A 27,503-nucleotide genomic window follows, 5' to 3' on the forward strand; every position below is an offset into this window, starting at 1 on the left:
ATCTAATATTCCTCCTGGGACAGCAAAGTAGGGTTACCACAAGGTTCCCTGGTTAAACTGGGGTAAGCCTCCTATGCTGGCACAAAAGTGCTACTTCTTAACTTCCATTGTCTCACATAAGGACTAGAGCTCAGGTTCTGAGCAGCATCAGGACCACACAAACTATTTAAGGGACAAGCACATCATTTCACATTTCATTGTCCAAAGAGACGCACCAGCAGGATACCTCATAGAAAGATCCACGGCCATTGGCTCTCTTGGGACCGTCTTGGGTTCAAATCTCAGCTCAAGCACTAAGTCTGTGACTCCGGGGCAGTTTGCAGCCATCTTCCTGATTCTGTTTCCTCATCTCTAAAAGGAGGTTAATCTTACCTGCACTGTTAGGAACGAAGATCAGAAATCAAACCAAAAACATCCAAGCACCTGACATGTAGTACAAATTGAACGTGTGATGCTCAAATTTTAAGCAAGTAAAACCTTGTACCCATTTGTTAAAACACACACAAAATACACACACATGCTTCAGAACGGCAAGTCTGACACAAACAAAAAGCACTTCTTTTTAGAAATATTTCCTTTATGTAGAAATGCAGTATTGATTTAGTAAGAAACTCATTTTTAACCATCTGATTTGAACAAATTCTCTCCTCCCAAAGTATTTGATTGAGGGTACAACATTGTAGCATATATTTTATTATTATCATTATTATCTTCCACAACATTTAATACCACGTTTCCTTCTCCCACATAGAATATCACCCAATAGAAGTTTCCCAAAGGAGCCACAGCACATTCATTACAAAGATAGAAAGGAAACCGTTTTTCAATCTCTGCTTTCTAATAGGATGATTCAACTAAAACAATGTCGGATTTAATCAGCTATGAAAATGAAAAAAAATGGAGACCAGCCCGAGTGAACATCATGGGCTGTGATCATGAACACCTCTGAGAAGTAAGGGGAGAAAAGAGAAATATCTGCCTCTTCTTCCCAAACTTCAATATAACTTTAAATTACTTTAAAAATATTTATAAAAAGATATCCCTCTGCCTTAATGGTGTGAAATCTGGGTGTCTTCTCAGGGCCATGCCTGGGCCAGCAGATGGCACATATGCAATGGAAAACAGTAGCCTCTCTGAGACTTCTGGTATGTGCACAGGAGACTTTCTGATTTCCAATCTTGGCTCATTTCAGAAGAAAGAAGGGTTACATCCCTGGCGGGGGTGGGTGGCGGGGGAAACGCAGCCACCTTCAGGGCACGTGCCTGACCTCCAGTCCATTCAAGTGTCCATTCACAGTCCTCCAGGCTCATTGAATTTTCAGTATTCTGCAAACCTCCCTCCACACGGTCCCTCCCCGGCAGTCTTCTGAGTGTAGTTAATGTGTTTGAGAACAGTAATGTCACAAGGCAAGGGACTGGGGGCTTCCGAAGGAACAACCGTCTTGCATATGTTCTGGAAGACAAGTCATCTCAGCTTTACCTTCTAACTTCTGGAGCAGACGCCCGGGTTCCCAACGTCCAGATTTCAGTGGTTGGAGATCATGCCAGAAAAGTGAAGACACAGCTAGCCCAGAATGGACTGTCTCTGCAGTTCTAGCACATTCTCCACACACCTCCATACTACTCAAATGTCCTAGAAAGTATTAAATCAACTGGACATGGCTGATTCAATGGTACAAAAAAAAGCTTTATAAAAATACTCCCTGCACTTAAAAAATCAAAACAAAATAGATGCATGTAAACATCACCTCTAAGTCACTGGAGAACCCTGGAGTCTTTTTATCTCCTCTGTCCAGTGATTTGCAGTCTTATGTGTTCAGCTTTTGTTTGTTTCTTTTCTTTGGAGGTATCAATCTATTTTTTTCTTATTAACAGAGTTCAGAGTCTGAGGCCGCCTTTGATTATGAGCTTGTGGTTTGATTGGCAGGAACAGTATGATCAGGAGACTGATAATGTGTAAGTAAAAGTACATGGACCTAGGAATAAACACACAAATTATATTTCAAACAAGGGTGTATGTGGGAAATGTCACATGAGGCAATTACATCACCTTTTGGCACTGGCGGACCTGACTGCACTCAGGCTCGCCTTGATCCACTCCACAGATAACTCCCTGTGGTGGGTGAGTGGGCCAGGGATGGACCAAAACCACAAAGCTGGGCAGAGCAAACCAACCAGCCCATCTGCAGACAGACGTATGGCAATGTCCCACTGACGTAATAAGCAGATGGAGAGAATTAACCCTGACAGCTAGAAACCCACCATATTAAAAGTCTAAGGATGCATGGAATGAAATTGAAGCCCTACCCTATGTTCCCCAAACACAAACGCAACTGACCCTTTAGCCAATGTGCTCCACTAAGTGTCAGGGGTTCCTGTAGATATTATGAGCCTGAGGAATCCAGATTTCAAAAGCCTACTCCATAACTCGATTTTCATCCAAACTAAAACAAGTTTTGCTTTCGAGGTTTGTGGACTTATTGCATAAGTGTGATACTGGACACAGGGTAGATGCTCAATACATACTGTACACCTCAATGAATGCAAGTAATTAGAAAGCAGCTGTTATAAAATTGTTCTATATCCATTTGGGAAAACTGAACTTACACTTTCTCCAATGCTTTTTCAAGGGCAAAGGAAAATAATGTTAAGGGGCAGGGGACCCACAATTGATTTACATATAATTCCCCAGCTTTTGTGATCATAATGTCAGGTCTATATAGAATAGTTAAAAACTTCAGCAGAAGCAAACATATCTTCATTTCTTCTTTCAATAAGCATTTACTGCCTAGGATGTACGAAGCATTGAACTGGGATCTACAAAAAGGCAAAGACCCCACCCCTCCTTTTGGGAATGGAAAAGAAGAGACGTATAGACACAATGGTAGTAATTAGCAGAGGGGTGAAGAGCCACAGGTAAGTGACCATCTGATTTACTATTTAAACCAGGACATTAATGAGGGTGAATGACAGCTCTACAGAGAAACACACTGGTTCAGCAAGTGTAAGCTGGGATTCTCACAGGCACACCCCAGGCAGAGGGAACTCCAGCTTTCAGAGTCTGCTCTCGTAAAATGTACTTTGTTCTTGCATTTTGCCTTAATCTTTTACATGTGGCCAAATCTACACTGGAGCAATTTTGTTAGATTAAAGCCAAATATTGTGGAAGTCAAGGGAGAAAAACTTCAACTTCCCAGGGAGGTTTAGTAACCTATTCTGACACTCCATACTTCTCTCAAATTTTAAGCAATACTTCCATCTTTTTGTTATGGAAAAACTCAGCTAACATTTATAGAGCATGCTAGGACTAAACTAGGTACTCCAGATACACAGATGAATAAAGCATAGTTCTACTCTCAAGGAGTTTGCTATCTACAAAAATTCCTACACAAATTCTAACATTCTTATACATTGAATTTAATAAAGTGCTATCTAGTTAAAGACAACAACATATGAGATTTTGCTTTTGAAAATGATTTCATAGAAAGGTTCTGCTCTGGCTAAATGTTTGTGTCCTCCCCCAAATTCATACGTCGAAGCCCTGACTTCCAATCTGATGGTATTTGGAGAAGTAGACTTTGGGTGGTAATTTGGTTTAGATGAGGCAATGATGGTGGGCCCCCCATGACAGCATTAGTACCCTTATTAGAAAATAAAGGCAAATCAGAGCGTGAGCCATCTTTCTCTGTGTCCCTCTCACTGTCCCTCACCCCATCTCTTTTGCTGTCCTTGTCTCCCTCGGTCTCTCTCTCTGCTATGTGAGGACACAGTGAGAAGGTAGCCTTCTGCAAGCCAGAAAGAGAGCTTTCATCGGAAACCAAATCTGCTGGCATCTTGATCTTGGACTTCCCAGCCTCCAAGATTGTGAGACATAAATGTCTGCTGTTTAAGTCACCCAGTCTATACTATTTAGCCATAGCAGCCTGAGCTAAGACAACTTCGTTCTTTTTTTAAAAAATTTATTGGATTATAGTTGCTTTACAATGTTGTGTTAGTTTCAGGTGTACAGCAAAGGGATTAAGTTTTATATATATATATATACACATACATTTTTATTCTTTTCTCATATAGGTTATCACAGAATATTGAGTAGAGTTCCCTGTGCTATACAGGAGGTCCTTGTTGGTTATCAGTTGATATCTTATAATATAGTAGTGTTTGTATGTTAATCCCAAGCTCCTGATTTATCCCCCCCAACCTACATTTCCCCTTTGGTAAATGTAAGTTTGTTTCTGATATCTGTAAGTCTTTCTGTTTTGTAAATAAATTCATTTGTATCATTTTTTAAAATTAGATTCTAGATATGGGTGATATCATATGATATTTGTCTTTCTCTGTCTGACTTCACTTAGTATGACATCTCTAGGTCCATCCATGTTGCTGCAAATAGCATTATTTCATTCTTTTTTTATGGCTGAGTAGTATTCACTGTATATATGTACTACATCTTCTTTATCCATTCCTCTGTAAAGGGACATTTTATGTTGCTTCCATGTCTTGGCTATTTTAAATAGTGCTGCAATGAACATTGGGGTGCATGTTCCTTTTCAAATTATGGTTTTCTCCGGATATATGCCCAGGAGTGGGATTTCTATTTTTAGTTTTTTAAGGAATCTCCAGACTGTTCTCCATAGTGGTTGTACCAATTTACATTCCTACCAACAGTGTAGGAGGGTTCCTTTTTCTCAATACCCTCTCCAGCATTTAGTGTTTATAGACTTTGATGATGGACATTCTGACTGGTGTGAGGTGATTCCACATTGTAGTTTTGATTTGCAGTTCTCTAATAATTAGTGATGTTGAGCATCTTTTCATATACTTTTTGGCCATCTGTATTGCTTCTTTGGAGAAATGTCTATTTAAGTCTTCTGCCCATTTTTTGATTGGGTTGTTCGTTTTATGGGTTTTTTTTTTGACATAGAGCTGCATGAGCTGTTTGCATATTCTGGAGATTAATCCCTTGTCAGCTGCTTCGTTTGCAAATATTATCTTCCATTCTATGGGTTGTCTTTTTGTTTTATGGTTCCTTTTGCTGTACAGAAGCTTTTAAATTTAATTAGGTCCCATTTGTTTATTTTTGTTTTTATTAGGAGGTGGGTCCAAAAAGATATTGCTGCAATTTATGTCAGAGTGTTGTGCCTATGTTTTCTTCTAAGAGTTTTATAGGTCTTTGATGCATTTTGAGTTTCTCTTTGCATATGGTGTTAGAGAATGTTCTGATTTCATTCTTTTACATGTAGCTGTCCCATTTTCCCAGCACCACTTATTGAAAAGACTGTCTTTTCTCCATTGTATATTCTTGCTTCCTTTGTCGTAGATTAATTAACCATAGGTCTGTGGGTTTATTTCTGGGCTTTCTATCCTGTTCCATTGATCTATATGTCTTTTTTTGTGTGTCAGTACCATACTGTTTTGATTACTGTAGCTTTGTAAGTATAGTCTGAACTCAGGGAGCCTGATTCCTCCTGCTCCGTTTTTCTTTCTCAGGATTGCTTTGGCTATTTGGGGTCTTTTGTGTCTCCATACGAATTTAAAGGTTTTTGTTCTAGTTCTGTGAAAAATGTCATTGGTAATTTGGTAGGGATTGCATTGAATCTGTAGATTGTCTTGGGTAGTATAGTCATTTTGACAATATTGATTTTTCCAATTCCAATAACATGGTATATATCTTTCCGTCTGTTTGTGTCATCTTTGATTTCTTTCATCAGTGTCATAGTTTTCTGAGTACAGGTCTTTTGTCTCCTTAGGTAGATTTATTCCTATGTAGTTTGTTTTTTTTGATGCAATGATAAATGGGATTGTCTCAATTTCTTTTTCTGGTCTTTCGTTGTTAGTGTACAGGAATGCAAGAGATTTCTGTGTATTAATTTTGTATCCTGCAACTTTACTGAATTCATTGATGAGCTCTAGTAGTTTTCTGGTAGCATCTTTATGACTTTCTACGTATAGTATCATGTCATCTGCAAACAGTGACAGTGTTACTTCTTCTTTTCCAATTTGGGTTCCTTTTATTTCTTCTTTTCTCTGATTGACATGACTAGGACTTCCAAAACTATGTTGAATAAAGGTGGCAACAATGGACATCCTAGCCTTGTTGCTGATCTTAGTGGGAATGCTTTCAGCTTTTAACCATTGAGAATGATGTTAGCTGTAGGTTTGTCATATATGGCCTTTATTATGTTGAGGTAAGTTCCCTCTATTCCCACTTTCTGGAGAGTTTATATCATAAATGGGTGTTGAATTTTGTCCAAAGCTTTTTCTGCATCTATTGAGATGATCATATGGTTTTTATTCTTCAGTTTGTTAATGTGGTGTATCACACTGATTGATTTGTGGATATTGAAAAATCCTTCCATCCCTGGGATAAATCCCACTTGATCATGGTGTATGATCCTTTGAATGTGTTGTTAGATTCAGTTTGCTAGTATTTTGTTGAGGATCAGTGATATTGGCCTGTAATTGTGTGTGTGTGTGATGACTTTGTCTGGTTTTGTTATCAGAATGATGGTGACCTCATAGACTGAGCTTGGGAGTGTTCCTTCCTCTGCAATTTTTTGGAAGGGTTTCAGAAGGATATGTGTTTAACTATTCTCTAAATGTTTGATAGCATTTACCTGTGAAGCCATCTGGTCCTGGAATTTTGTTTGTTGGAAGTTTTTAATTGCTGTTTCAGTTACAGTACTTGTGATTGGTCTATTCATATTTTCTATTTCTTCCTGGTTCAGTCTTGGAAGGTTGTACCTTTGTAAGAATTTGTCCATTTTATTAGCATATAGTTATCTGTAGTAGTCTCTTTTGTATTTCTGTGCTGTCAGTTTAACTTCTCCTTTTTCATTTCTAACTTTATTGATTTATAGAGTCCTCTTCCTTTTTTTCTTGATGAGTCTGGATAAAGGTTTATCAATTTTGTTTATCTTCTCAAAGAACCTGCTTTTAGTTTCACTGATCTTTGCTAATGTTTTCGTCTCTATTTCATTTATTTCTGCTCTGATCTTTATGATTTCTTTCCTTCTGCTAACTTTGGGTTTTCTCTGTTCTTTCTCTAGTTGCTTTAGGTGTAAGGTTAGGTTGTTTGAGATTTTTCTTGTTTCCTAAGGTAAGACTGTATTGCTATAAACTTCCCTCCTATAACTGCTTTTGCTGTGTCCCATAGGTTTTGGGTCATTGTATTTTCATTGTCATTTTTTTGGATTTCCTCTTTGATTTCTTCAGTGATCCATTGGTTGTTTAGTAACATATTGTTTAGCCTCCACATGTTTGTTTCTTACAGTTTTTTTCCTGTAATTGATTTCTAATTTCAAGTGTTGTGGTTGGAAAAGATGCTTGATATGATTTCAATTTTCTTAAAATTACCAAGGTGTGACTTGTGACCCAAGATGTGATCTATCCTGGAGAATGTTCCATCTGCACTTCAGAAGAAAGTGTATTCTGCTGCTTTTGGATGTAATGGTCTACAAATATCAATTAAGTCCATCTGTTCTAATGTGTCATTTAAGGCCTGTGTTTCCTTATTGATTTTCTCTCCGGACGATCTGTCCATTGACGAAAGTGGGGTGTTAAAGTCCCCCACTATTATTGTGTTACTGTCGATTTCTCCTTTTATGGCTGTTAACATTTGCCTTATCTATTGAGGTGCTCCTATGTTGGGTGCATACATATTTACAATGGTTATATCTTCTTCTTGGCTTGATCCCTTGATCATTTTGTAGTGTTCTTCTTTGTCTCCTGTAACAGTCTTTATTTTAAAGTTTATTTTGTCTGACATGAGTATTGCTACTCCAGCTTTCTTTTGATTTGCATTTGCGTGGAATACCTTTTTCCATCCCCTCACTTTCAGTCTGTATGTGTCCCTAGGTCTGAAGTGGGTCTCTTGTAGACAGCATATATATGGATCTTGTTTTTGTATCCATTCAGCCAGTCTATGTCTTTTGGTAGGAGCATTTAATCCATTTACATTTAAGGTAATTATCAATATTAATGTTCTTATGGCCATTTTGTTGTTTTAGATTTGTTTTTGAAGGTCTTTTTTTCCTCCCCTTCCTCTTTTGTTCTCTCTCTTGTGATTTGATGTCTATCTTTATTGTTGTGTTTGGACTGCTTTTTCTTTTTTTGTGTATCTGTTGTAGAGTTTTGGCTTATGGTTCCCATGAGGTTTTGATATAGCAGTCTATATTTGTACAAGATTGTTTTAAGTTGCTGGTCACTTAATTTCCAATGCATTTCCAATATCCTGCATTTGTGCTCTCCTCTTCTCACAATTGCTGGTTTTGATATCGTATTTGTGTGCAGATGATTTCCTACTTTTACTTTATGTTTGCCTTTACTGATGAGCTTTCCCATTCTTAATTTTCTTGATTCTAGTTGTGGCCTTTTCTTTTCTGCCTAGAGAAGTTCCTGTAGGATTTGTTATAAAGCTGGTTTGGTGGTGCTGAATTCTCTTAGCTTTTGCTTGTCTGTAAAACTTTTTCTCTGTTGAATCTGAATGAGAGCCTTGCTGGGTAGGCTATTCTTGGGTGTAGGTTTTTCCCTTTCATCACTTTACATAATATACCACTCCTTTCTGGCCTGCAGAGTTTCTGAGTTTCAGCTCATAACCCTATGGGGATTCCCTTGTATGTTATTTGTTACTTGTCCCTTGGTGCTTTTAATATTTGTTGTCTTTAGTCTCAGTGTGTTCCTCCTTGGGTTTATCTTGTATGGGACTCTCTGCATTTCCTGGACTTGATTGTTTCCTCTCTCATGTTAGGGAAGTTTTCAGCTATAATCTCTCCAAATATTTTCTCAGGCCCTTTATCTCTCTCTTCTCCTTCTGGGACCCCTATGATGTGAATGTTTGTGCATTTAATGTTGTCCCAGAGGTCTCTGAGACTGTCCTCACTTCTTTTCATTCTTTATTCTGTTTCACGGCAGTGATTTCTACCATTCTGTATTTCAGCTTACTTATTTGTTCTTCTGCTTCAGTTATTCTGCTCTCGATCCCTTCTACTTTATTTTTCATTCCAGTTATTGTATTGTTCATTTCTGTTCGTTTGTTCTTTAAATCTTCTAGCTCTTTGTTAAACATCTCTTGTAACTTCATCTGTGCCTCCATTCTTTTTCTGAGATCTTGATCATCTCTACTATCATTACTCTAAATTCTTTTTCAAGTAGGTTGCCTATGTCCACTTCATTTAGTTGTTCTTGTCAGTTTTTATCTTGTTCCTTCGTCTGGAACATATTTCTCTGCTGTCCCATTTTGTCTAAATTTCTGTGTTTGTGGTCGTCTTTCTGCTGGCTGGAGGATCATAGCTCCTCTTGCTTCTGGTGTCTGCCCTCTGGTGGGTGAGGCTGGTCTTGAGGTTTGTGCAGCCTTCCTGGTGGGAGGGACTGGTGCCTGCCCACTTGTAGGTGGAGCTGCGTCTTATCCCTCTGGTGGTCAGGGCCATGTCAAGGGGTGTGTTTAGAGGTGGCTGTGAGCTCAGTATGGCTTTATGCACTCTGCTGATGGGTGGGGCTGTGTTCCTACCCTACTGGTTGTTTGGCCTGAGGCGTCCAAGCACTGGAGCCTGTAGGCTAGTGGGAAGGGCCATGTCTTGATGCCAAAATGGCAACCTCTGCGGGACTTCACGCTGATCAATATCCCCTGGGGCCTCTGCTACCAGTGTCCTTGCCTCCCCACCCCCAATGAGCCACAGCTGACCCCTGCCTCCCCAGGAGACCCTCCAAGACTTGTAGGTAGGTCCAGCCCCAGCTCCTATGGAGGTACTGCTTTGTGCTGGGTCCCAGGGTACATGAAAACTTGTGCATGCCCTCCAAGAGTGCAGTCTCTGTTTCCCCCAGTCCTGTGGAGCTCCTGTACTCAAGCCCCACGGGCCTTGAAAGCCAAATGCTCTGATGCCAGACCCTCATGCTGGGGAGCCTGACGTGGGGCTCAGGACTCTCATTCTTGTGGGAGAACCTCTGTGATATAATTATTTTCCAGTTTGTGGGTCACCCACCTGACGGGTATAGGATTTATGTCGCAAAAGCACCCCTCCTACCATCTCGTTGTGGCTTCTTCTTTGTCTTTGAATATAAAATATCTCTTTTGGTAGATTCCAGTCTTTTTTGTTGATGGTTGGTCAGCAGTTAGTTGTGATTTTGGTGTTTTCACAAGAGGAGGTAAGCTCAAGTCCTTCTACTCTATCATCTCTATCATCTTTTCGGAATCACAAGTTCTTTCATAATACATTTAGATGTTCACTTGGGGCTCATTTACAACTTAAAGGAAAAAAATTAGACTAAGAAATTTAAAGCTGGGATTTGTAGTCACTGTACCTTGAAAAGTGACTAGCCAGAAAAATGAAGCCCATCTGACATTTAAATGTCAATCAGGGAAGGGTATCCTGAGAAATGGATTTGCATACAACTACCATTCATTGCCAGTTATTTAAATTATTCCCTAGTGAGGAACAGATCTGGAATGCATCTAGACCCATCTCGACTAAAAAGATGATTCAATTTTTATTTCTTTTGCCAGATTCAGTGATTCTCTTAAGAAGAGTTTCTGAAAAAAATTGTTTTTAAAAGATTCTGAAAACTTTTTTTGAGAGGCAATCTAGTAGCCATTGACAACATGTGGCTGTTAAAATTCAAATTAGATAAATTGAAAACTCCGTTCCTCAGTCACACTAGCCACATTTCAAAAGCTCAACAGCCACATGCACTGGTGGCCAACATATTGGATGGCATTTTAGTCACTGTAGAAACTTCTATTGGACAGAGCTGATCTAGATAGGGAACTTAAATTATATACATAAGCAACTATGAAAACAAGATAACATATTAGGTTGAATTGCTTGTAATTGACAGAAGTGACAGAAATGTTAATTTCACCCTAAACAAAGGTGTTTTCTAAAAAAAAAAAGATTATTTTTAAAAAGAAATGGAAATCTACATGAGTGATCTGGATTGATAGATTGAATTCTTTCCCTAGAACTCCTGCCTAAATATAGAAATTAGCATGCTTAGTTGGTTAAATGCATGTGATCACAAACAAATCACCACTTTGTGCTACTCCCCTAGCAGTAACATTCTTCCAAAATAGCTTCTCCTAGAGAAATTTTTAGTAACTGCACTACTGCTCTTGCTGTTTAAAAAAAAAAAAGAAAAAAAATTTTGCATCTGAAACTCGGGCCTTGCTGTGTGTGTTTTAACTGCTCACCCTCTCTGAGCCTCCACTTCCATATATGATAAACAGGGACACTGATACCTACTCTTTTCTCTTCTCAGCTCACTACTCTCTACCTTGGATTGATTTTATATTCTGCCCACACTCATGTTTCTCGGGGCTTCCTCCTATCACAACTGCTCCCTGGGTCTGGAACACAACCCACAGTGTCCCATCCACCACTCTCAGCACCCTCAGACTCCAGGACTCAAACGCTGCTTCCTCCCAAGAGCAGATTCCTGTTATAGGCTCTCATAAATCTTTGTACCATTCACTCAGAGTATGATCTTAGTGGGTATTTATAAATTTGTCAATTATTTCCTGTCACTTCCACCAAGCTATCTCCTCCATGGAAGTAAGAATGATTTCTATCTTTTGCTCACCATCCCATCCCCCAGCTTCTAGAAAAGTGCCCAGCACACTGTAGGTATTAAATGGTACTGAGTTAAATACAGGCATTTCTGCTACAACAAACATGATACATATATTCCTGAAAAAAATCTTGCATCTCGCAACATCATGTGCTTAAAACACCAGGACTAGGGTGGTTTTTCTGTCTCTCTCTAGTTCCTGTTTATTAGTCCTCATAGGCACTTAGATTTTCCAAACACGGGGGGAAACACTCAGCCCCATCCATCTTACTCAGGAATGCAAGTCAATGTGTTTCAATGCCTGTTATAAAAAAACAAGTACCTCATTTTTTAAAAATCTGATTTAACGGAACATTTTTTATTTCACCGTTCCATTTCTTTTATAAAAGTCATCTCCTCACTAGCAGCTCTCTGCCCTAGAGTAAGGGAGTGTGGAGGGGATTGGGCACCTCCAAAGAAAAGGGAGAGAAGGGCCCAGGGTTACAAGTTAACCTATGAAGACGGAAGCAGACAACTCAAAACCTATGAGACTTCGTAACACAATGAACACCCAAGCCAGAAACTTGGACAGCCTAGGCAGATAGCTCAACGGGCTAAGGCTGCTTCAGGGGGCAATAAAAGTCCCAGATAATGAAGGGCAAATGCTGGCTAGAGGGCACTGAGACAAGAGAAAGGACAATAGAGCTGTGAGCAAGTGGGGCTGCCCAGAGGGAAGGTGCAGAGGAGGTAAACCAAGATGGTGCAGCTTGGGCGGGGCGCCTCTGAGAAGAGGAAGCCCAGCGCTGGGCGGGCACTCATGGCTCCTACCGCTGTAGCAGCTGAACTGAGGGCTATTTTTGGCTGGAGATTTCATCGTTTTTCCACTCTTCTGGCATCCCTTATCTAGAAAAATTTGTGTATAAACCAGCTCAACTTCCATATTATACGGACATAACTCCTGTGACCTAACCGGCATTATAGAAACAGAATTCATTGAGGAGCATGGTGTACTTCCCTCTACCTTCTTTTCCTATAACCTAAAAAAAAAAAATCATCCTAGACATTGATACCTGTACCAAGTAGTAAAATTTCTTTGATCATTCCTGACCAGCGAGTCCAATCCCTGATGTACAATAAGGCATGTTTATTTCTAAGCCACTTTTCTGACCGTAGCTATGGTCCAAACTCAATCTGCAAAAGTCTCTGCAAATCAGTAAAGAACACAAGTTGGTATTTATCCAGTACAGACTACACGCCAGACACTGGGCTGAGCCCCTTGCACGTTTGCCTCATTCAATCCTAACACCTAAAGGTGCTTGGAGGTGAATTCTATTCTTACCTTCATTGTACAGTTGAGAAAACACTGGTAAAAGAGGTTAATAACTTGCCAGAGGTCATGTAACCATTTCTCCAAGAGCAGAGAAACACGACTAATTCAACAAAAGAGGGAAACAATAAAAGCACAAAGAGGTCTGCAGTTCATCTGGAGGGCTGGTGTTTGAATATAAGGGCCTGACACCCTTTCCCTAAGACACCCTTTCCCTAAAGGCCTCTTGTCTGTAGGGTGAACCCAGCCCCAGCTGCGGCCTGCTTCTGTCCCTCTCTGAGTGCCCCACGGCCTCCAACATAGCCTAACCCCAGGAAACAGAGGCAAAGGGCAGCGAACTCACCCTCTGAGTCTGTAATCTGGATACATCCCTTCAGAATTCATTGCCATAAGCATCTCTTACATTAGTCATGACTGAAGGGCTACCTGTCAACTCTGCTCACTGTATTACTACTCGTCTGTTGGCATCTCCAGGACGGACACTTCCTCCTAAAGCTTTCTCTAGACATTTTCCCATCAAAAGCGTACATAGAGATTGTCAGTCCTGATTGATTCAATTTGCCAACTCCTAAGTCCAACACAGAACAGACAAGTTTACTATAGAGCAACCGAGAACAGTGGAAACTTACTTGTATAAACTGATGGTGGGTTCAACGGCCAACATAACGAAGGGGGCGACGGTATAAGAGACGGCCAGCTGAGTGGCAGCCCAGGTGACTACGTCATAAACAACCTTGAGGGCTTTTGACGAAAGGAAGTAATGTCTGTAGTTGTTCCTCACCTGCTCACCGAGGAAGTCATGGTGGATGTGGGGGCGGGGGGGGGATGCAAAAAATAGAAACTTTTACTCCATGCATGCAGGTAATACCCCTCAGGAACACAGGAGATTAAAAACTACCAACCATCTGAGTTCTATTTTCAACGAAAAATACCACTATGGTTTTTCTTATTATTAAAAAAATATAAGTTCATTCACTGTAGAAAAATGTTTAAAGAGCTAAGCAGAATCAGATTTTTTTTTCTTTAATATCTCCCAGAGAAAAGCACTGTTGAAAAACTTGGCACATACCTTCCAAGTCCTTTTATATTCATATATATCCATATTTACGTTTCCAGTGGCGTCAATATGTTTAGCCTGTTTTTTCATTTAGTAACATAGCATGAATGTTTTTCCATGTCATTAAATATTCATGATACAATTTTAATTATGGGAAAGTTAGTCTCCTATCCCCTGCTATTGTAAACAATTCTGTGATGTATACTCTTGTAGAAAAGTCTCTGCCCTGTTTCCTAATTATTTTCTTTGAATAACAGTAATAATATAATAGTATAATAACATGAGCGACCATTTATTGAGTGCTTACTGTGTGCCAAGCCTGTGCGAATTCCTTATGGGTATCATCTCTGTTGACTCTCCCAGGACACAGGCCTATCATGTAAGCATCAGTATGCCTATTTTCCAGACAAGGAAACAACATTCTTTGAGATGGAAAATGCTGGGGCAAAGGATACTCATTTGTAGGTCTTTTGACACAGATTTGGCTCCAGAAAGACACCTAATTTCCAGAAGCCACAACCAAAGACAGAGCTGCAACAATGGCAGGCTTACAGGTAGGTCAGCCTCAAATCAGGAAAGGCTTCCTAGGGCTGCCTGGGAAGCTGAGGGCACCTCCTAGGCTCTGAGTTCCTCAGGACAGAGGCTAGGGGTCCATCTGTGGGCAGTACTGAAAAGCATGTAAGAGATTTTACTAGGTAACTTCCTGGGCCTGAGACACTTCATGACTGTTTGAGTTCATTCTCCTTTTGGAAAAAAAATGGAAATACTGTTCTATCAACCCTCTCCCCTCCATCCCTTACCTAACTTATTTGTGAAAAACATTTCCAGGTCACCCAAGAGGCTTTACATAAATTAATCCTTTTATACCCACTGAAATCAACTAAAGACAGCTTAAGAAATAATACTCTGAAAGTATTAACAAAATTCTGGCCTTTGTTCAAGTTTGTCCTCCCATCTGTGTTTTAGTTTTGTGATCCAAGTCAGTATATGTACGGGAGAAAAGAAAATGTCTTCTGTTTTCAATGCACAAATATGTAAAATATGTACTTTAAAGAGTGCTAATCAGAATAATCAATTATCCATCTTGTTCACACATGTATCCCCACAAACCTTCTTCTAACTAAAATAGAAATTCCATGGGCGAGGAACTTTTGTTCACTGCAATAGCCCAGCACCTACTAGCATATAGTAGGGCTCCTGAAATATTAATAGAACAGACGAATTCAAGAATCAGTGAATAGCTAAAAGAAGTGGAAAAAAATTCCCACTCTACCTGTCTCTCCATTTAACAAATATGAAGAAGTTATCCATTTCTATTCCCAGCACTAGACCAGGAGCAGGGGCCACATGTGTTCTACTCTCCATTTTTTCTCCAGTACCCATCACAGTACTTGGCACGTACTAGGCACTCAATAAATATATTTTTAAGATAAAAAAAAAGAACGAGTGAATAGCTGTGCTGGGGCTCCTAAATCCTCATCTAAAAATACAGCTCAACAAATCTCAGTAAAAGCTTTTGGCACCTGAATCAGGAATGCCAAAATCATTATCAAGTATTGAAATAAAATTCAGAATACAGTGAATTGTAATTACTTATATACATGTTCATCTCATTCTTTGAGGGCAGGCATATTTTTTAATTCTGTTATTATTCTTGCTCTACAGCCAGCAAATGGCAGGAACAGTCTAGGACAAACGGAGGGCTACCCCCAAAACCTAGAGAACCAAATTTATCAAATTCACAAAGGACTTTACACAAACTAATTTAATTGGATCCAACATGAGGGCTGAGAGCAATCTTTAAGAGAACAGTTCCTATGGCTGCAATTTTTCCAGTTGCTCTGAAACCAAATTATTTTTAGGTGTAGGATAATGAAAAGACAAATCAAGTAGAGTATAAGCAAAATGAAGTTTTACAGAGCCTACGTTATAATCATTGTCACCTGTAATTAGTAGACTGTATGTTTACAGCCTTTAATGATTAAACATGTTTTCATCTCTTAAGGCACTAAACATTGTTCCTAAAAGTCCTTTTGTTTTGCATACACCCCCGGCAAGTAACATGAAAATAAAATGCTTAACCATTTTATGACCATAAGTTCCAATATATTTAAGTATTTCTCTAATGGGAAGACTTTTGTTGATTTTTCAAAACATCACTCCTACCATCACCCCCAACACCACTTCTGCTGGGACCTAAAACACAAACACACAGGCATCCGATTACTAAGGAAAAGACCCCACAGCCAAAGGGAGCTTACCGTTCTGGCTGCTAGTGTGACAAGGATTCCAGTTAAGAAGGTAAAGTAGTATCCAGGGTAGACACCATGCCACAAGGCAGACAGGATGAAGGTTAGCACTGTGGGGTGCCAGGGAACCCGCTCATAGCACACTCTGTGAAGACAGGAAGGTACAACGGGCCACAGGTCAAACATACCAGAAACTTCCGCCTACACCTGCATCATTTTGGAACCAATCATGCAGAAATCATTTGATCCAATATTGATGGGGTGCCTGCCTCACCCTTTTCAGGCACTTGCAGCGCAATCCAAGCAGCTTTGAGCTCTAGTTTTCTTAAACACTCCCAGATGGGCTATTCACACAGTCCAATCCCTTTGTAAGATGCATGAATGTTTAACCTCCATAGGACTAAATGATCTGGACCCCATCACACAATATCTAATAAAAGAGTGGTCGCTTTTCCCCAATGAGAGCTCCTGCCTTATAGAAGCTTATTCCACCAATGGCCTAATCTACCAGGATACTTATGGATAAATAAGTGTCATTGGCACTAAAACTTTTAGAATCAGGGTCTTTAGAAGTGAGATCCTTATTTCGTCTAAATTAAGTTACTTTTCCACACTGGCCCCAATGTCATCTAACTCATCAACACTGCAGCCTTCTCATCTCTCTTGGCCATGACTCCAGCACAAAATCAACGTGTCAGTTATATGGCTTCTTCAGTCCTCAGTATCTATTGGATTCCAATCCATGAATTTGCCTTAAAGAGTGAGGACATCGTAAGAATCTAGAAACTGTCAGCAAATACTCTGGAGATCTTTAGCTTCTTGGTTGTTTATTAAAACAACATGACAGGGGACTTCCTGCCAAATTCAGTCCACGGATTGCCAGTGGCACCATAGGAGCAACGACATGGCTTCCTAAATGAGAGGGCCCAGATGAAAAGTAAAACAGAAATCCCAACAGTTAATACCAATCCAGCCTGGATGGGCTGTCAAAAGTGACCAAGTTAAACCCAAACTAAGGACTATGGCTCTCTCTTCATAGGAAGAAAGGGAATGCATTTGAGGAAAGAAACACAGGATGGGACTCCATTTGTAATGTTTCTTTTTGAAATGAGAGGTAGTTTGCATGGGTATTTATTTCTTACCCTCTGTATTTTTGTATGAATGAAATATTCCATTTTCTAAAATGATTTTTAAATAGTTTTTTTTCATTTTTTATGTGCCCACATGTATGTTCAGTCACATAAAAAATGTTTATGTAGAACAAACTCCTAGTGGAGACTGTAGGACTCTCCATACATTGGGATTATTCAATATACAGAAAGAGGTTTATGCTAAAATGACTTGCAAAATGAATAGCAATAACATTAAGGGCAAATTTTCAAAAACTGCATGTTCAGAGTAGTTGCATGAGTTTACTTTGTTGGAATTATTATACATTGTCTCTTCTTTTACCCCGATGTTTTAACTGATGAAAAATGCTACTTATCAAAAACAGCAGAATCAACAGCTTAATATCTTTATACTCTCCCTGCACTCATGTGAAAGGAATATTCACTAGCTCAACTTAGCCACTTCAAGGATAGCATATCATTAGTTCCACAATAACTAATGTTTCTAATTTTGGAATGTGTAGAACAAAAGGACAGAGAAACAACAAAAATACAAAGTTGAAAAGCACAAGCATTTGGGGCACCATAAAGCTTTCGATACGGGGGATAAAATAAACACAGCAATCTTCAGTGATCTGATGCTGACACTGACTTTCCATGACATCTGAGCAATAGGCTCTCCTCTAGATAAGAGGCAGCACATCATAGAGCTTAAGAGCCTGGCTCTGGAGAGACACTCATATCTATTATCTATGAGATATGGGCTCATATCTATTGCTCATAAGCTGTGTGACTTTGGGCAAGTTACATAACCCCTCTGTGCCTCACTTTCCTCATCTGTAAAATGGGGATAATAATTACCAACACCTCATGGGATCGTTATGAGGATTAAATGAGTACCTGGTACACAGTAATGGCAGTATGAAGTATTTGGTACAGTAAAATAAATATGCTACCTTGTGACCTTCTCAAATTACTGTATTTCTACTTTTTCATTTACACAGCAAAGATGTTAATACCAAACACAAGTGTCAGATGAGGTTACCACTGGCAGACTATCGCTGTTCATCTAATGACACCCATCTAAACATATCCCAGTGCCATGAGTAATGAGGTCGTTTTTGGTTTCCTTACCGCTTTAGCCAAGTAGCTGTCTGAATATTCCAGTTTTCTAAGTACATTTTGAAACTTGTGGCAGTCTAGAAAGGAGAAAATAACACCTATCATTAGCTTTAAAAATACCCCAAGAAATGGAAAGTCCTCCCCAGAATTTCCCTGGCGGCAGATTAGACGTGCTATTTCAACAGTGAGTACTGACTCAGGAGCAGATCTGCTGTTCCATTGCACACAGTCAAATTTTCGGGGGTTTATAAGATTTACTTTGCAACTAAAACTTGGCTCACAAAGTCTCAATTTTTCTCAATCTATTTTCAAATTATAGGACGACTGAAGGAACGTTTTGTAGGTTTTCCTTCCATTCTGGTGAAACACAAAATTTAAGTCATCTGAATTTTAAAACTAAATACTCTAAAATGGGATTTGCCACCGGAAAAGTTTTATCATGTGAATTTAGCGCCTTTACGGAGACGGCTTGAATTTAATTGTCATCTTTTCATTCTGTGGCCATCTGTAAACCAGGTCAGTCTGGTGAAGTTATTCTACAAATAGCACAGGTTCAAGTGCTTCCACTTGTATCTAGAATAGTAAGGAGATTTTATGCAGGAAGGAGTCACAATACAGAAAAGGAAACAGATATCACCCAACTGGCAATGATGCAGGTAAATCAACCACTGAGAAAGAGAGATTCCAAAATAAGTCATCAACTGGGTTTTCTCATTCAAAAGAAAAAAGAAGAGAAAAAGACTTAATAAAAGCTGGTGGTAGAAAGCATGAAGCAAACATTTAAGAACCAGAATTCCTAACGAAGTTGAAAAGTGCAAATGTCACTGTTTTCTGTTTCAACCGTAAGAAAATCTTAGGCCACACACTGGCCTAATGTAATATGTTTGGAAGGAAGGGAGAGAGATATCAGACCAATGATGGACAGACAGACAGACTTTTGTACTATGAGTTTTTAATGTCAAAACCCTACGGAGTTTTATTTATCCATTTAGACACCTTCTATGGCTGATAAAATGCTATACCCACAGCTTCAAGGTGCCTTAAATAAGTCGGACTTCCTTGGTACCCTTTAGCTCCTCGCTCTATATCAACTTTATTGGAAATACAAACTTTCTCCTTCTGGTTTTCTTTTATAATAGATACATAACTCAGCCCTTTACCCAGAACACAGGTCCCCTGAAGGCCTAGTTTCCACCAAATGTGGGTGGCAGGTGGTCAGTCTCCACATCCCGGGTTTCCTGCCCTATATGGCATCCCCTTTCTGCCCAAACTCGCCAGTGGCACTCTGCCTGCCCTGTGGCAGGTGGAAAATCAACCACCAGCAACCATGAGTCACGTGGCTGGAGAACCAACACTTTGGTATGTTGAGAATCATGCCCTTCCTCCCAACCAGCTGCCAGGAGGAAAAGGGCCCAAGACTTGGCATTCCTTTCAGCTCCGAGGGATGACAATGCCAAGGGAACCAAGAAGGATGGGGCCCCAGAGAGACCACCTCTAGAGACGGAAACATATCCAGAACTGTGGTCCAAGAACAAAGCCAGCGAAAAAGAAAAACCACACAAATTCTAGTGGCCTAAAAGCTGTGCACCAATTACAATTCTTAAAAGCGAAGGCATTACAAATGTTTCCAAAGGAACCACCAAGAACACTGGCAATGCTGAAATACAACTGCTAGTCTGTACCCTTGACTGAGGAAAGGAGAATGTGAACAAGAGAAAATGATATCTGTACTTTCTAGTTGACAGGACAGGAATGTAAGCAACAAAAAGATTTTCCTGGCTCTTTTCCAGATTTTTCGTATGTTGTTACTACTTGAACCATTAATACTGCCAAGAAAGTAGGCACCTTAAAAGAAAAGAAAAAAAAAAAAAAAAAAAAGGAAAGAAGTTCCAAGATACAAAATGTCCCCGAGCCTGCTGGAGCCAGCATTTCCTGATAGCAGCTTTTCCTTGCACACTGATGATAAACTTCTGTGGATGCCACACTCACAGCAAACCATCTGCTTTATTCACAATGGCAGCTTGATTCAAAAGCATGATAAACTCACCTCAATTTTCCAGATGTTTAGGTTAGAAAGCAGATCCCAACAGAAATTTCCATTCTTATCCACTCCGCTGAACCCAAAGCCAGCTGCGTTATTCACTGCGTCAGCTATGGTTTTTAAAACAACACATTAGGATGTGGAGCAAAAGTCACATTGCTGCTTTAACAGATACTAAATGTCTGTCTAGCTTTAAGATGAAGAGAGAGAGTTTCCTTGGAAAAGAAACCAAAATAAATTTAAAGGACCTGGCACCATTATGAATCAGTTTGGGCTCTTTTATTCATTTTTATTCATTCACTAGCATTTAGTGAGCATCTGCTAAGTAAGAAGGAAGGTGTTAGATGCTCACAGAATGCAAAATGAAAAAAAGAGAAATGAAGAAGCAAAACAAAGAAACAGGAAGATTTAGTGACCAACTGGATATAAGGGGAGAAAGGGAAAAAGGTGAAAATACATATAAGCTCAGAGACCAGAAGATATAGGGGACTCCGTCCAAGAGCTGTCATTAAGGATGGCGGGACACAGGCTGATATCATTATATCAGGAGGAGAACCAGCTCTGAAAGAGAAATTGGAGCTCGTTCTGGACCTGTTAAGCATGACATGCCAGTAGGATATCAGTTGGGGCAGCCAAGATACAGTTAGAAAAATTTAGAAGCTAAGAAAAAGAACGGTTCTAGAGATGTGAATTTGGGACCAGCTGCCATAGAGGCCACATGTGGACACAATGACCAAAGCCACCCTACCCACAAAGTCAGTCCAAAAGCTCCTGTGTCCACCGTTATGTCACTTCACTGAACTCTATGAAAATGTCCCCCTGCTGTAATTCAGTTCTACTCAATTCCTTAATGAAATTTTTTACACTCAAAAAGAGATCTGATGAAATCAACACAGTTGTATTATGATAGCCAAGAGGCTAATTTTTTCTCTTCACTTATCTTCTTTCAAGTTCAGTCTGTTAGAATATTTTCCTAAGAAAAATAAACTCATGAAATTTTAAAGTCTGAGATCTGGGGGAGAGCTCAGAGAAACCTTTCCTTCGCTAGTTGTGTTCATTCCATTTCTATGGGAGTTCAGGTCCAACTCCAGCTGGACTTCTGAAGAAAAATCACCCGCTCTAAGTATGCCTCCTTTCCCTTTTGGCAGCGTTGATGATTTAGTATCGCTTATCTTATTCTTAGCTTCACTGTAAAATGATCTGGTTTCTTTTAGAAGAAAGGAGGAAAAGTACCGAGTCCTAATACGTCTTTCTCCCAAGCCGACCAGAGGGAAACTCAGTGGAAAAGAAAAAGAAGAACAAAGGCAGAGTGTACCAGTTAAGAAACCAAGAGTTTTAAAATGTGTGGGCACAAACTGTGAATGACAGAAATAAACTAAACCAGGAGAGGACAAGCCCTTGAGGGTTGTGTTGACAACTAAAAACAGGGCTGGGCTGACCATGCTGGGACCAGCATAGCAACCCAGGAATTCCCTCTCCCATCTCCAGCCTCAGATCTAAAAAAAAGAAGAATGACTTTTTTTTTTGGGTCCTTACTATTTTCCCAGGATTCTGTAAAGCATTCCACAGACATTTCTCATTTAATCACACCATTGTGAGCAAGGTGGTGGTTCAGGGTGGGAATGACAGCTCTCCTGGGTTCCCTTCTCCACTTGGGAACAGGGTCAATTCACAGCCTTGGGAGAGTTGTCTAACTTCTAGAAACCTATTCCCCTGAGTAGAAAATGGATGTAATAACAGTCCCCATTTTAAAGGGATGTTGAAAGGATTAACCCAAATTGAACATATGTAGAGTGCATAACACAGGGCCTGGCCCAAGTGAGCACTCAAGAATGGTCAGCTGCCACCATTATTATCATTATTATTACCACCCCCATCTTGCTATTAAGAAGACTAAAGCTTAGTAATGTTACCACCTGAGTGATCTCAATGTTAAACAGTGCTAGAATCTGAATACTAGAACTCCGGTTCAGCAGCCTGAGTGGCTAGGAGTCGTCTGAAAGATAAATGTAAGAACCAGAAGCGGTGACTCTCCGAACTGCTGCATTTAGAGGAGGTCAGAATTCCCTGCTCCCCCGAGCGCATTCTGCTCCCCTGTATCCAAGACTGGTTTTTGCTTTAGAGCAGTTAGAGGTTCTAATTTCACCAGTCTAAAACTGGCTTCGCTTGCATGGTACACGGCTCTAACATATGACTGAAGATAAATTCATTTAGACACCCACATTTTGGAATCTGTGATCTTTAGAACACAGCCTGGGCTAAAACTGAGTCTCACTCATTAGTACTAATTAGAAGAAAAACAACCAACCAGCCTCCTATGCTAAGTCCAAAGAAAATAGCTGTACTCTTTCCATAGAAACGGTAACTAGAATTAGGCTTACACAGTGCAACTCAGCTGAGATTCATCAAGAGGCCAGCTTTAAGGATTAAATTTATAATCATGTATTATTAATCAATTATATGTAAATGGTGTTTGAAGGAGCTGGATAAAACAATTATTCAGTTAAGCAGTTTAAACATTCCCTGTTACACTATTCATTGCTTCTTTACTCATAAATAATACAAAGCTTAATTTCAGACCAGCCCATGCAATCTAAACTACAACAAACTTCAAATGGAGGCCAAAGTAATGAAGTGTTTCTACGGAAGCCACGAGAAACAATAAAGAAAGGGCAGTGGGGGAGAACAAAGAGTTAAGTCCACAGAGAAAGCTGTCCATGGAAAGGGTCACTCCTCTATTCCAAATATCTGGGGTCACTCCGCAACGAGCAGACTGACGGCGGACACCCCTGTGCCCCGTAAGCCCCTCCCCACCCAGGTCCCCGCCAGCACAACCCACCTCGTGTTAGACTTTCCCTATGAGACTACGGCATGGCCTTTCTTTCCTCCTTAAATCAGGAGCTGCTTTACTCCAGAAGCCAGCCCATAAGTCCTGGGATACAGAATATGGCAGCGGGAAGGGGAGGGAGAGGGGAAAAGAAAAGGAGGAAAAGTGAAGAAGTAGAGGTTAGGAAAGGAGTGAGACAAGGTTGGAGCAAAGCGAAAACTCTACTTCACATACAAAAATATGCCCAGTATTCCATCCATAGTAGGCCTAATGCCTACCTACGAAGGAAATTATTTTTCAATAATAAAGCATCTGCAGAAAAAGGAATCAGATACACGGAGACTCTGGAAGCCCTCCCCAAGGACCAGTCCATATACATCATCCCCTCTGTAATCCTACTCCTGGGGCAGCTCTTGACGTGTATTGCCTGGTTGGTGTACAGGTCTGTGTCCTCACAGACTGTAACGGTCTTGAGGGCTGAGATATCTTACTCACCTTTGAGTTCCTCATAGCACACAGACTGGTACTCCACAAAAAAACTCCTTGAATTAAACTGAATGGGACCAGAAACAAACTTTCCCCCGTGGCAAATTTTGGAAAAGCTCTGAAGTCTCTCTCTGGTCAAGCGTAACATAAATACTGCGCTAGACTGAACTTGTCTCTGAACATTGTGACCTTTAAAAATAATTTGGACCAGGAGCAGGGAAGAAAGAGGAATGGGGGGTTATCGCTTTGTTTAATGGACAGTTTCTGTTTCAGGAAAAGTTCTGGAGATGGATGGTGGTGACGATTGTTGCACAACGCTGTGAATGAACTTAATGCCATTAAATCGTATACTAAAGATGGTTAAAATGGCAACTTTTACATTATGTATATTTTACCGTAATAAAAATAATAAATGAAAAAAACAGTAGCTACGAACTTGATTTGGGGGCTATAAACGTGGAGCATGAAATGAGAGAAGAGAACTCAGTTAAGTGCTGTGCTCTTATGAAATATGGACTAAGCACTAGGAACTGAGTTTAATAATCTATTTGGCTTCATAAACCAAGTCACTGTTCCCTGACATCAAGCCCCAGGTCACTGCCAGCTAAGGTGTTAAACTTCCATTCCTGAAAGGGTTCCAAATGTGAAATAGATACGGTTACCATGCCTTATCAAAATACTTTACCATTCTTGGTAAGTAAACAGAAGGTTTACTGCTCACTTTAGCAAAGGTTTCAACTTTTCTGGTCTAAAATTATTTAAAAGGAAAGAGATGAAACCTTAATATTGACTAAAGTTATCTCACAGGGGGGAAACAAGTGTGATAATACCAAATTAAGTTGAACTTTCTACCTTTAAAAAAAAAAGTCACTTGAAATCAGTTTCTTTCTAAGGCATAAAGCTTAACCAACAATTTCTTAAAGAAGTGTAACCTAAATGAGCACGTGTGTTGATACAATTAAGTCAGTGTATATCCTGTATTACAGACAAGCCAGAAAAATTACCAGAAAGCCAGATCATTCTGGAATTTTCCCCTAACTTTCCAAGTAGGATTGGTAGAAGCAGCAGCTTCCAGGTTGTGACGTCTGTTAATAACAACAGCCGGGATTTCTTTCCTCCTTATCACAGATAATTGAGTTTATGGGCGGCGGGAAAGAAGAGGGTTACTCCGGAAGGTAGAAAGTGACCCTGGCTCAACTGCCTTCCATCACGCATTGGACTTTTTTTAGATTAGCTGATCCAAATGCTGCCCTGGCCAAGCCGTCCAAGGAGTATCATTTTTCCCTCATTCATTTAGCACCCTCCAACAAACTCACCTAACGTCCAGGCAAAGTAATACTTCGGCTTCGAGGCTTGCATGACCACATATAAGTAGCAGAGTCGGGTCAGAAAGTTTGCTTTATGAACAAACCAGTCGTCAACCAGGCAGGTGACAGGGAAGGTCTTCGTAAGCGTCAAAAACAAAAGGAGAGACACCAAGGTCATGCACAATTTGTGTATCACGGCTCCCTGAAAATGGGGGGAAAAATGAGGTAACTATTCAGAAGACACTGGTATGAGGAAAACAATTTCAGCAAAGGCACATTGAGAACAAAGCCGTTTCAAAGCTGCTTTGGCAATATTCTCTAGAAGGAGTGGCAAAAGGCATTCTTCCTCAGGGCATGTAGTGGGTGATGGGCATTATGTGCTATATTTAGAGGCAGAATACACCTCTGACACCTGAGGTGGATGGATCTAAAACAAAAGAAAACGTTTACCGGCACATTCTACCAACAATGGGCAGCTGGTTTTATTACCCAAAACATAAGAGAAATCAGTAACATTACAGGGTGGCGATCTTCCATCAGAAAGAACGAACCATTGGCCTTGCGGTCCCGCAGCCAGCAGAGCCAAGGAAATGGGTTTGAATCCCCAGCAAAGGGCACAGAGGCTTAGTTGGGAAGGATTATGTGCACATGATGACATGTCTGAGCCAGAACGTGGGCAGGTAGTAGAAAGCTTTAGAAAACCTTTCTGGATGGTTTACATGTAGTCTGCTCTGGGGTTAAGCTATACAGAGGTTTTCAATTCCTCTGGATGGAATCATTTTGCCTGGTTCCCCTGACATTCCAAACATCCACAGAATTATAGTTCCCAACTTTATAAAAACAGACTTCTTTTACTTGTAACATAGGGATAGCAGTACCACCTCCCCCAGAGGGTGGCTTGGGGTTTCAGTGCGTGAATACTTACAAGGGGCTGAAAGCAGTGCGGGGCTCCCCGTTCAGTGCGCACCACGCTTAACTATGATGACACTGCTGAGGGGCCAGCAGCTTGTGTGCGCCAGCCCCTCCCATCCGTGTGTCCTTAGCCAAAATGCAACCTTACCGCTTCATGTTCTCTGGGCACAAAAAAATGCGAGAGTCTCCTTGGAGGGTGATGTGAAGACTCTCTAATAATGTTATTTTCCAAATTCAAGTATGTGAAACGCAGCACTCCTGTGACAGATACTCCCTAGAAACACCTGTGGTTACTTTGATGTCTCCCAGCCACGGTGACCTCACTCGTAGATTATGTCAATAAAACCGCTGGGGCTGAGACATCTAAGTAAATCATAAAGTGCAGAGGACCCAAATGTGTCAAAACTCTCCAAAAATGCATGCTTTATTAATCAATCACTTAAATTTTCAAATACTTAATGCTGCCTGATGGTAGCACTTTAAAAATATTTAAATTATCCTCAATTTCTCCCTTTCCAATGTTCCCCATCCCTTCAATTAATTACAGATTTCCCTTAAATATAGGATATTTGATCTGGATAAATTCAGCATATTTGTAAAGTTCAGTGAATTAAGCGCATGTTGACTAATCTGAGGTTAATACACTTCAGATTAAAATTTAAATGTTGTTTAAAAAAACCACCTAAACTCTCTCAAAGTCAATATGACCAAACTACAGGCATGCCAGTGTAAAACTGGTTTCCCTTGCCATAAAAGCAGGATCTGCAATAAAAAGCACATTTATTCTGGTCCCACTCTTTCCTCCTCCACCATTTATGACATAGTATCTTTTGGCTGTCTATGAATTTCTATTCATAAAGAGAAAACACTCATAAATTTGAATGTGTTAACAAGCACAGTCATAGGCACATTGTAGGCACTAAATATTGGCTGGTTGGCAAATGGGTTAATTGCTTCAATATTCCCAGCCAATGAGCTGTGAACTGGCTCTGTGAAATAAACATCTGTTGCTCCAACACAGAGAACTACTGCAAATAAATACCAATATTGATATTTTAAACAAACGGGGGGAAAATGTTACCAGCCAAGATTTCTGATAAACTGTTTGGCTTTTTAATTAGAACAATGAAAAGTGACAGTCAGCCCTGGCAGCAAAGCTCATTTTCTGGACCTCTGGGTAAATACTTGGCACTAAAAACTTACAGTGGGAGAAGGTTCTGGCAGGCTGTGGAAGCCTTTTTCCTTCCAGTTCACTTCCAGCAACTTCATGTGTGTATGTCTCCCCTCAATGAAGGCTATATACTCCTTGAAATTGTTACAAGGGCCTGCTATGACACTCATGAAGTTGAGAAGGTAGCTTACGTATTCCAAAAAGGAGGGTTTTGCTCTGCGAAAATAAAGTAAAAAGTTGAAGAGTCTTCAGTCTTTGATTTTTCGTTCATATTTGCAAATATGCCGATCGTAAACACAGGTGTTGTCTCTGCGGGTTGTTAAACGCGGCATGATCTTTCCTTGTTCTGGTTCTTTAA

General features: G+C 40.1%; 1 protein-coding gene across 1 annotated transcript in view; it reads right to left on the bottom strand.

Moving 5' to 3' along the window:
* Positions 1–599: 599 nt before the first annotated feature.
* The window catches only part of MBOAT1 (membrane bound glycerophospholipid O-acyltransferase 1), a 112,419-nt gene continuing 85,515 nt past the window's right edge, over positions 600–27,503 (bottom strand). The window contains exons 7-13 of the mRNA XM_082664173.1: positions 27,178–27,361; positions 25,072–25,264; positions 20,449–20,552; positions 18,414–18,478; positions 16,183–16,315; positions 13,494–13,645; positions 600–1,975 (exon numbers count right to left, since the gene is read on the bottom strand). Of these exons, the coding sequence (XP_082520299.1) occupies positions 1,849–1,975; positions 13,494–13,645; positions 16,183–16,315; positions 18,414–18,478; positions 20,449–20,552; positions 25,072–25,264; positions 27,178–27,361 (958 nt within the window). The 3' untranslated portion in view covers positions 600–1,848. The remainder of the gene's footprint in view (positions 1,976–13,493; positions 13,646–16,182; positions 16,316–18,413; positions 18,479–20,448; positions 20,553–25,071; positions 25,265–27,177; positions 27,362–27,503) is intronic.

Source organism: Grampus griseus (genome assembly GCF_964374135.1).
Source record: "Grampus griseus genome assembly, chromosome: 10".
NCBI classification, from domain to species: domain Eukaryota; kingdom Metazoa; phylum Chordata; class Mammalia; order Artiodactyla; family Delphinidae; genus Grampus; species Grampus griseus.